At 37.2% G+C, this 11731-nt stretch overlaps 1 protein-coding gene across 4 annotated transcripts; it reads left to right on the plus strand.

The window, feature by feature from the left end:
- The first annotated feature begins 482 nt into the window (after positions 1 to 482).
- LOC149017090 (transcription initiation factor IIA gamma chain / TFIIA-gamma (TFIIA-S)) lies at positions 483 to 9791 on the plus strand. 4 transcript variants are annotated; one of them, XM_089151402.1, is made up of 4 exons: positions 483 to 811; positions 8101 to 8269; positions 8355 to 8405; positions 9301 to 9791. In XM_089151402.1, the coding sequence occupies exons 2-4, from the start codon at positions 8141 to 8143 to the stop codon at positions 9439 to 9441; spliced, it is 321 nt and encodes a 106-aa protein (XP_089007528.1). In that variant the 5' UTR covers positions 483 to 811; positions 8101 to 8140; the 3' UTR covers positions 9442 to 9791. The 4 variants fall into 4 exon arrangements, with proteins under 4 accessions (XP_089007528.1, XP_089007526.1, XP_089007529.1 ...); XM_089151400.1 differs by having other exon boundaries at positions 8128 to 8269; XM_089151403.1 differs by having other exon boundaries at positions 483 to 807.
- The last annotated feature ends 1940 nt before the right edge of the window (positions 9792 to 11731 follow it).

Consider the following 11731-nt stretch of genomic DNA (forward strand, 5'->3'; position numbering starts at 1 on the left):
TTAAAATGGATGCATGATCCGGTTGCATGTTAGAGAAGAAGGTGAATCAAAACAGACCAACCCCCCCCCCCCCAGTGGTTAAACCCCTCCAATCAAAGCAAGAGTTTAGAATAAAGTTCATAACAGCGGCCCCGTTCAAATTGAGTGTTTAGCGTTTGAGTCAGGGGCGAATTAAATAAAATTCAAATTTAGTTATAAATTAGAAACCGTTGGATGATACGTGAAATCCGGACCCGCCAGCAAAAAAAACGAGGCAAATAAACCATCAGATGAGACCAAATCGGAACCGTACCAAAGAAAAAGAATTGAAATGAAATTGACCCCGTAGAATGATATAATGGATGAATGAGATCTTTTAAAAAGAAAAATGAGTAAGACCATAAATTAAAAAAAAAAAAAAAAAGAAAAAAAGAAAAATATAATATAGTATATAATATGATTGGATTGGATTGGATTTTGTAGATTTTTAGAAATTGGGTGGAATCACTTGATTCATGCTCTGGTATAAATAGGCGTGAGACCCGTGCGTTCTGCCGTTCCGTCGAGATTTCCTAGTTTCTTCGTGCGAGCAAGCGATCTTCGAGCGAGACACTCCTGAGATAAACAGACACCCGACGACGGGAGATCATTCTTGTTCTCCGTCTGCTCTTTAGGGTTTTTGATTATACAACTATCGAGGAGAGTGGTCTTCTTCTCCGTCTGCAAACTAGGGTTTTCAAGTCAGCGAATTCCTTCTTTTGCTCCGTCTGCTCTCTAGAGTTTGCGAGTGAGACAACCGACGAGTAGAGTGGTCTTCTTCTCCGAGTTGTAGGTATATTTGGCCAAATGTTGGTCCCTTCTTCTCCTTCTGCATATGGGGTTTAAAAAACCCACTTTCTGATCTATATTTTTCAATTTGTGATCTCTTTGGTTTCGGCTTAGATATTGTTGAAATTTTCGTTTTAGATTTCTCGAGTTAGAATCTGTATTCCTCAATTTCTGTTCGGTTTTATGTAAATTGGAGATTTCAATGTTACTAACTTCCTCTTCACGTAAGCATGAAATGTTAATCTGGTATTAGTGTTGCATTATTGTGTACTAGATTAGAACAACCTAGTAGATATGAAATATAAATCTGGTAATGTTTCTGTAGAAACTGTGAACACTAATTAAAGCTAAGCCAGACTGATCATTCTCCATTAAGTGGTTCACCCATGAATAGGTGAGACAGAGACGTTTCGTCTTGTAAGTTCCAAGTTGAAAAAAGTTCATTCTCTGTCCAGAGGGACAATTAGTGAACGAACCCATTTTAATTCAACCGCTCTCCCTTTATTGGTTCATTGATTTTCCTTCCCATCCTTTGTTAAAGTACTGATTTGGTTGGACCCTTAAATCTGTCGCATAAAGGTTACTTTTCATTGTTCTGAGGGAATCTCTGATCATCTGTTCAGATAGATTGCAAGCTCTGGTAAATTCATAATATGGGTTTAAAATTAAAAGATCTCGAAATCAATTTCAAGGTAACAATATTCGGTTTCTATTTTATTTTTGGTTCTTGATCCTGAAGAAACATCTGATTGTGTGATCTCCAAATCTGCTGAACAATTTAATGTAAACAAGAGCTAGGGAATCAATATTACCTATAAGTTCTTCTGCTTGTATCTGATAAAACCTTGCATATTCCGATTAAACAGTTAATGTGTTTGTGCAGATGACCTGAACTCTCTAATCTAATATACTATCACCATTTGACAAATTAAGTGTTCTGTTTTGATAATTTATTTGCATATGTTAATGTAATGTTTTCTTGTTTGCATCATCCTCATTCTCTGTGAATGGCAAAGACTGAATAAAATTATAGAAAAAGGAAAGACAATTTGAAACTGTCCAAAATTATAATCTGAGGAGAGAATTTTATAGTTCCTCTTTCAATGTGAAAATATAGAAAGAAAGGAAATGAAAACATTTTACCTTGGTTCATTTCATATGTTGATCCTTGTGCACTCTTGGCAACTCTTTGACTCTATCATGTGGCCTTTATAGATGGTACATTTCCAAGAATTCTGGTTGAGTTCCAACAAACAGCAGTGCTTGTTCAACTGTGATGGTGATGGTGTGGTTTATTTCCTCTATGCAATTCAAGATGCATATCCTTAAGCTGATGGAATTCTCAATTTTTCTTCTTATTATCATTATTTCCCCCAAATTTTGTAGTGGTCGGTGTTAGAACATGCATACCCATTTAGTACTTCTGGTCACAATACATACATGGCTCTTCATATTCTTGGCTTAGGAGCAGTATTAGGAGCTCTACATTTCCCAGAATGGGTCTTAGGAATAGTATTGTACATTTCCCAGAATGATGGTATCGGTTGTGACGTAGGACAGCTTAGGCTAGGGTATTCTACAAGACAAAGGATCCTAAATCATGAAGGGAGGGGTTTTGCACAACACACAATTGATTTTCATACTCAAGAGAACTATACTAAGTTAAATCATGAAGGGAGGGGTTTTGCACAAGAGAACTATACTAAGTTAAAATTCTAGCAAAGAAAATTATAACTAACACACAAAAACAGACTTAAGGACTGTGGAAGTGCAAATCAGATTTAACCATCCAATCCACTAGACTAAGCAAGAGAGGATTGGGGTATTGCATTCAAGGAAATAAAGAAATTCAGACAAGACATAATATAAACCAACTTGATTCAATATAAGTGTGAGTTACAACCAATGTAAAAAGGCTATATAGATAACTCACATTCCCATACCCAAATCAACTAATATGTAACCAGCACCAAGTAGGAGTTAAAACGGAGTAACAAATACGTAACCAGCAGTCCTAGGTATTAGGTAATAACCAATCAATCAGCATGAAGCACTACTATAAGGGATGAAAGGTGAAGATGAACAGCTAGGTAAACAAGGATTAGGAAAACAAATATTGCAGAAAGTAAGTCTGCCAGTATGGTTCAACAGCAAGGAAAGGGAGCCCGGAAAATAAATAATGGCAACAAGTGGGACTTCCGTGAGGCTATGTAGATGAAGAGGAAGCAACGAAGAAGAGGAGAGGAAACTTTCAGTAGAGAACAGAGAATGCCATAAGGGTTGGAGAAGATGGGAAAAAATAAGAAGAAATTTTCTGCAGAAACAGAGCTGTCATGAGGTTTTGGGAAGAAAAGAATATTTTCTAGGGCAAGAAAGAAAGGTTTTCTGGAGAAAAAAAGATTAGATGTTTGAAGAGGAGGGAGAGGGGAATTGTTCTAGATAAGAAATGAGGCCAAAAGAGAGAAGAACTTACCGGTGGAAGAAGAAGAAGCTAGTGCAGAGAGCCATTCCGCCAGGAGAGAGACTGCTATTCTTTTTTTATTTTTTTCATAAATCGTCCTTCTTTGTGGCTGGTTACATCTTTAAAAGAAAAGAAATAAAAAAAAAACTACCAAGAATATTCTGATAACACATAAATAAAATAAAATCTAACAATTCTAAATTGTGGAGGGAAGATTCTAAACAACCCTTACAAAATAAACCACTAACACAAACACTAAAATATATGAAAAAAGTGGTATGTGGGCCACGGTCCTGAGGTCTAGATGACCCTCTCTAGTAGCCGAACCACATGGAAAGGTTCCGCCACCTACACCTTTGGTAGTAATGAGTGGTGGGCGGTCGTGGTGTGATGTCCCCATCAGGTCGTCCAAGTATAAAAGAAGTGTCAATGAAAAGATCAACCTGTAATATGGTCTATTGCAATATGGTTAAACTTGTAATATGATTGTCCTTACCAGGTTTCAGATTGTATATTTACACTCAACACATCCAGTTTATTAAATTTCTTCCTCCACTTCCATTTAATTTTTAATTCTTCTACCCACTTGAACCATTTCATTTTCTCTAAATCTTCTATATATGTGGATAAGATGATGACCATGAACTGTCATCGACCAGATATGCTATCATCGTTCTGATGACTGGATGATTAGCACACCAATCCTGAAACAAACCCATCTCTGGATAGCACAAAAGAATCCTTTGCAGAGACCAGATGTATTAAGGTTAAAGGAAAAAGATTGAGAGAGGTACAGAACTAGATAATTTCACATACCATCTCTTCTTGAGGGCTGTGCTCATTTTTCAGCGCAACAAGAAGGAATTCAGATCCATGGACATGTTTTTAAGTTGGGATTTGAAACTGATTCAATTGTACAGAATAGCTTGATCAGTATGTATGGGAAGTGTGTGGAGCTGAAGCATTCCATTAGAGCCTGTTTGGTAAACCTGAATCCAGGGATTTACTCCTAGATTTTGTTGATTAGATTTGTAGTATCCATTACATGTACATGTACATGCACATTCTACCATAGGTATATATTCAATTCAGTGTTGTGATATTGATCGACAACAGTGTCGGCAGATCAGATTGGAAGGTGGGATCCCATGTATCATCTAGTTTAAGGGGATGAGATGAAATGAGGCAAGATGTAGGAAGTTGATGTCATCATAGCCCTTAAGATTTCATCCTTACTTAGTCTGTTGTTCTTGTAGCCCTTAAGATTTATTAATGTACACCCACGATGGGGGTTGATTAATTAGAGATGGTGTTTGTAAATTGTAAATGAAGTTTGTCATTCCCATAATGCTTCTTAATTTAAGGATAACTTATCATGAAGTTGCAGATAATAATTACTACTTCTTTGGTATGGCATCAAGCATGACACAATCTTCAAGAGGAAGATCACACATGGACATTGAAAGCAACCTTCAACTTGAAGTAGAAGGTTGATCAACGGATCAATCAAAAAGTTGATTGACATCTAATTTTAGTTGTGAAACCTCAGATCAGATTTCCATCGGAAGATTGTGATAGTTGATGACAATACACGTTAAATCATTGCACCATCAAAGTTGATTTTCGTTAGTGCTGATTTAATGGCACTAACTCTCCTCATTTTATAGAATTCATGAATGCAATTACCTCAACACCAACAGAACTGATGTATTTGTACTTCTTTGGATCAACCCAAACCTAGAAAATAGCCAGATGGGTATAGATTGGTCCCAGATTAAGCTTTTGGAAGTAAGGAATATACGTTATTCAGATACATAATATTGTCTGGTTTATTTCAGAAGTTAGATACTGAGGATATTTGGTTTCCAATTGTTTAGTTTTTCCTTACTGATGCAGTAGCCTTGGCTTGGCTGGACCAACATTATCCACTTCAGAAACCCAGACCAAGGGCTAGGCCTAGACTAGATTTTTAATCTGGAAAGGCTGGAATTATTAATATTAGTATTACTTTATTTTAATTATTATTAGTATTATTTGGTTGATTACGCAGAATATCATAATAAGTTATTTCCTTTTATATTCCAGAGAAGTTTCTATTGTTTAAACAAGGCCTATTGCCTATTTATAATGAGACAGGGAAAGGGGGGGAAATTTGCTCTCACAATTCAAGCTTAAGTTTCTTTACTAACTACAACAAATAAATTTCATTATCAAACTCTAAGTTCTCTCAGTGCAGCGTTTCTCTGCAGACCTACCAGGCTTTGCATTGTATCATCATTGAATAGATTGGAAAAGACCATTTGACTTGCTTGTGAGCAAGAGCCTAGATGGGTGTGAGCATGTGCAAGTTTCTTCTACACTCCCTCCCTTTTGTAATTTCCTCTCCTCTAATGCAGATTTCTTCCCGCACCCTAACAGCCCTTCACTAGGATTGTTCACTGGATAAAGATATGAAACAAGCTTGTTAGTCCTATTAGTCTATAAATCTCAGAGGATTTATTCCTTAGAATCAATTTACAACTATTGGGTCAATTTGCCTATTGTTGATGGTTAATACCATAAAATGTTATCATAAACAGCTGAATTACATATTCGTGGCCATGCTTTGGGGAACATTTTATGTGCTTGGTCAAACTAGAGGATCTGGCTTTCATGCATTGTGCACTGGGCCTACGATCAGCAAATTGGTTTCGTCCAACTCCCTGAATCTACTGTTTCACTTCCAACGGACAAATGTTTCGTTCCTGGTGTATCTAACGTAAAGAGAGAAATGACAATGTCACCCTCTCTGTTAGATGGTTTTGGTGCCAAAGTAAGGTTCGTGGACAGAATAATCATCCACCATTTTGGAACAAGCACAAAATAGATATCGTCACCTTAAATAGGAACCTAAAAGAAAATAATGATAATCCCAAATCATTCATGGGTTATATTCTGGTTTAAATTCAAACAAAATAAATATTAATTACAGTCAGTATGTTGCTTGCAATTGCAGACTCGTGACCCAGATGAAAGACAGGCTCAAGGGCCAACATAAGACTTTAAACCACAAAAAGAAGAAGCATCCCTAGCAACCATTAAGATTAAAAAAAGAGTACCACAGAATTCAAAACAGTTGTTAGCGTAGATGTAATTTCCAATTCTCGATTAACAAATGTAACACCCTTGAGACTGTCAATTAGGAGTTAGGATTTAGGTGCCAGAGTCTATCAATTCTCCTGCCCCATACAGACAAGGAGATCCATTCATGAATAAACTACAACAGAGTGAATTGGAAATCTTCATCAGTTACGTGCCTTTAGTTTAATGATAACACACGTTGAATGGCATAAAAGTGAAACAACAAAGGGTTTGACAGTTCTTAGCTAAGCCCTAGAAAGCAAGTGAAAAAAGAAACAGACTGGAAACAGGAGAGACGAGAAGAAAACTACAAGTATGATGTTTCAGCTTTCACAGGTAATTGGAAACAAACAGACAATCAAGTGGATTTTCATAAATCTTGGAAAATAAAACCCATACAATTTAGCAGTCTAGGTATCAGCAGACATGACGAGACTGATAGATAGGGAGAAATTCACTAACTTCTAGCAGCTGCTATGTCTTTCTTTTTGTGACTGCCATCCAACAAGAATGATTATCCACTCCCTAAGCTCAATAGTAATGGAAGAAAAGTCCATTGCTTAGGTTAGCTCTGTTGTGTGGTCAGTGGGTTGCACTGGGGTGAGGTAGGTGGTTTGCAGGTGGATGATGAAGAAATGGAAAGGATTCATTAATGTTGGCTCTTTGTGTGCAAGTGCGTTGGCCATAATAGCTTCCTTCCCCCACCCCCTCCGCAACCCAAAAAAAAACCCATTAAGTTTAGTGGATACATGTGTAATTGTAAGAAACTAAGGGTGGTTTTCTGGAATTGTTGGAAAGGTTGGGAGATGTTGGAGTATTTCACCTGTATTTAGATGCATGTGGTTCTAAGTTATTGCTAGGTAAAAAGGATTTTGGTTATAGTTTTTCTTGCGACGGTCCGAGACGAGGCGGTACTTGTGATATATCGGCTTGGGACACATTTTATTTAGCAGTTTTCTGGATGTTAAATACCATTTATGGGTTAACTTTTTATTGGCATTGGAAACACATCACATTATGGCAGGGTAGTGGCATGTTGATTTGGTGTTGGTGATTTAATATTGGAATTTTGTATTTGTTTGTTGTTAGGGTTCGAAATTTCCTCTTCTAAGTATTTGGATGCATATTTTAAAATTTTGTATTTTTGGATCATGCATGGGTATTTGGTTATTTCTGAGTAGGAGTGGTTATCTGATTATTTGTATGTTTAGGTAGGGATTTTGGAATTTTGTACACTATAGTTGTCTGACACTAATTACGCACTAATTACAAACCAGAGTCTTCCAAATTTATTGAAATTGGTACCGGTTCTAAGATTTCGGACTGGTTAGCTTAATGATACAGTTATGGTTTTGGCCTCTAGGTCCACCAATTTGAATCCTTCTAGATTTACTCAGAAACATTGATCTTTTGAACATAATGAAAACTTGATACAATGGTCTCTGTATTTCTTATCCTCAAGAGGAAATGGATTTTAAGTCAGAGGCTTCACTCTTTAATGCCTTCAGATGATCTTTTATCTTATTATTTTTTCTCTGCAGCTGATTAAGATTATTCTCATTCGTGTTCCTATTACCTGTGATTCATCATGTATCAAATGTGTATGCCGATGGGTTATCTCTTGTGCAAATCAAGTTTTGTTTGCTGAAAATCTATGTTCATAGTTGTCTTGTATACATGGATTGTTTGATTAACATTTGTTTGTGTCGTAGAGGTACTGATTGCCATTAGTTTGACAGATCTGAGTTAGGAATGGCAACTTTCGAACTCTATCGCCGATCGACTATTGGCATGTGCTTAACAGAAACATTAGACGAGATGGTCTCACTTGGGACTCTTAGCCCTGAGCTTGCCATTCAAGTTCTCGTCCAATTTGACAAGGTAGGACTAAATTTTGGGATTTTCATCATCTGACTGCTCTGGGTAGAATTTCTGACATTTGCTCTTGTTTATTTTTTGTGAACAGTCTATGACTGAAGCTTTGGAGACTCAAGTCAAGAGCAAAGTCTCGATTAAGGTATGCTTTCACAATGTAATATACTGCTACCAACTTCCCCCCGCCCTGGGTCTCCCAAAAACAGAAGGTAAAAAATTGGAATATTAGCATTTAGGGCTTTGGTGAAGTGCCATGGATCACAAAGCCTCATTGTACATTTTCTTCTGTCTGCAATATGAAGTAAAATTGTTCATGGGATCATGATTCTTTTTCTGAAATCTTATTGAAAACCATTCACCAAAGAAAGTTGTTTATAACCTTAGGAGAAAGAGTGGAGTCAATCAAAACAATTTATTCTAGCTGAAGCATCATGTTTTGTCATAGTGACTACTTTTCATTCTTTTAGGTCTAGGCTTCCCATCTACTATGAGATTAACCTATAGGGTTCATTCTTTTGGTAGTCAAGAGTTGAAGTCACCTGTGCAAAAGGGGCAAATCTATGAGGTCTAATCTCAATTTTGATGGAATCACAGTGGACATTAGTTTTCATTTGGAATCTGTGGTTACATTGTAAAACATGGTTTATTAAGTAATATGCCAATCAATTACTGAAGAGTATATGTATGTCGTTCATCATGGTTGTTGAGCTTCCAACATCTCTTTGTCCATGGATGAGAATATGTAGATGCCATTATCTGCAATGGACTATTTGATCAATATGAATGCATGATCGGTGCTCGGATTCAAAATTTTAAAAAGCAAAAAGAGATCAGGGTTGCCTGAGGTTCTTGGGTAGAAAACTTCTTTACTACTTGTCATCTGTTAAGTGCAGGACATTTTGTCAACTGCTGTGTTCCCATTGACTCTCTAAACTATTCCCTATCATTATCAACATCAATTGTTTTTTCTTTGTATTGCGTTCTTTGGATGGGAATCTAAGGTTTACTCCATTGATCTTTGTGTTTGTTGATTTCAGGGACATTTGCACACTTATAGGTTCTGTGACAATGTCTGGACCTTCATCTTACATGACGCTATGTTCAAAAACGAGGAATCCCAAGAGAACGTTGGTAGGGTCAAAATTGTGGCATGCGACTCCAAGTTGCTTGCACAGTGAAACCTCAGCTGTTTGCTGCTGTGAAATATGTAATGAAGGAGGGGCTATAGTTGCAGAGAATGGTGAGTGTGGCCTTCACCATTTGAAGACGAAGAGTATTAGGTGGGGTTAGTAGAGCAAGTCCCCCTACTATAAAAGATATTCGTTGCAGAACCATTAGTGGCGACTTTGGAGGAGTTTTTACGTTTTACAGTTTGGATTTTGTGGAATCACTGTTGATTTTCCACAGAAAAACATGTGAGCAGTTGGGGAAATGGATGAGAAAAATGTTAAATCATGTGACACATTGTATTGATAATCAAAAACCATGCTATATATGTTGGGTGTTGGTGCTGCCCAAACCGCTTAAATTCCTTGTGTGCCATAAATTTGGTAGTTCTATTTTATTTGAGATTGTGTTTTCCTCTTTTTCTGGGTCCTTGATATGCTATTATTATCCCTGTCAAAGGGGTCATGCTGCAACCTCCTATCCCTTTCAGCGCAAGGAATGATACAAAGATCGTGTGGAAAGGGGTCATGCTGCAACCTCCTATCCCTTGACTGTGGAAAGTGACTGTAATTCTGTTATCTCTTACCTTCTACACCCTGAGAAGCCTATTCCTTCTGATCTGATCGTGTTGATCTCTGACATCAGAAGGTTGGGGACTTCACTGTTAGCTGTTTCTTTTTCTTACATTCCAAGAGGCATCAATCGTGCAGGGATGCTCTTGTCCGGAGTGCCACGTCTATCCCGTGTATGACGTTATGGCCTTGCTCCTCTCCTTGGATTCAGGACTTATGTTTTCTTGATTCCTCGGCTTTGTCACGGCCCTCTTTTTCAGTTTGAATGAGATTACTCTCGTACCAAAAAAAAAAAAAAGGAATGATACAAAGAGCAGATGTTTTCACACGCCCCATTTATTTATTTTTTTGAATGAAGGGTTAAGGTGTGAGAGTTGGTAAGCAAGGTCATCATGTCCTCCACTGCAACAAAAGCTATCTCTGATTTTGATGATACTCTGAGATCCACTAATTTGGGTTTTGAGGTGTTGGGTGTGGTTTCATGTTCCATCAAGGGCTTCTGCTGTGTTTATTAATATTATCATTTTCACATTTAGTCGGTGGAAGTGGATCAAATTCAATTGCTTAATCCTTCTGTGTATGTGTGAAGTGACAATTGGTCAAATGTGTCACATTCGTCACCAAATAAACAACGCGTCACATTCTAGTTCAATGTATAAAACCTTAGTGCCCACCTTGAAAGAAAAAAAATGATCTCAGGTGTCACCCTCAATTATCAAGTCCAACCTCTAACTCCAACAGCAACTGATGTGGAGAGTAGTGTTGTACCATTTGTATTACTGCCATAAAAACAAAAAGCAGAACCATTTTCTGGATTCGGTAAGGTTAAGTAAAACTGTAAAAGGAGCATGAATGTGGGTAAAACTAATTTATTTTGTGAAGATGGTATATTTGAGTCTACGAATCTAAATAAGAAATTCAGTATAGTAAGGGCCTGTTTGTTTATCTGAATTCAAGGAATTCAAATTCCTGGGTCAACGAATCGAAAATTTATATTTGTTTGGTTATAAAATATTCCTGGATTTATAAAATATAGGGATTTCATTTTTTTGCGCTATTCTTGGGCATTGAGTGAAATCTATGGATTCCACCTCAAGCATAACATGGATGAAATTTGTGGATTTATGAAGAGCAACCTGATGAAACCTTGCGAACTCTGATAAATTTGAGGCTAACCAAACAATTAATTTTTTGGACCATGAATCCATAGATTTCAAATCCATAAATTTCAAATCCTTGGATTCATGTAACCAAAAGGTTTCAAATCCCTTTAAGAGTATCATTCATGTTACTTTTCTCAAGCACTTCTCCTGGTTTTGAACATCAAATGGCTTTTGCTATTTATGATGATATATATCAATTTTTAGTATTGGAATTGGTCACACACATTGCACGCAACTGGGTGGTATACTATTTTCTTCAAAATCGTTCATGAAAAGTAATCGAGCAGGTATTCTTAATACCAAACATTCGATGTTGAGAGCCCAACCGAATGACCTATTTCCAGTGAGTGGCTGATACGGCAGTGTTCAGTCACTCATTGTCTCATTTTCAATGAAATGTTGATTACCAAAAAAAACCGTCTGATGATGATTCATACGCCAAGGCACTCCCATGCCACTCGCATGGCTGGGAAAGTGGCTCTCTCTCTCTCTCTCTCTCCATATATACTCTTCTCATCCTCTATTTTGCAATTCATCCAACCACTCTTCTCTCGGTTTGCTTTCTT

Source organism: Hakea prostrata, chromosome 4 (genome assembly GCF_041222555.1).
Source record: "Hakea prostrata isolate BN-2017 chromosome 4, UWA_Hpros_2, whole genome shotgun sequence".
Lineage (NCBI taxonomy): Eukaryota > Viridiplantae > Streptophyta > Magnoliopsida > Proteales > Proteaceae > Hakea > Hakea prostrata.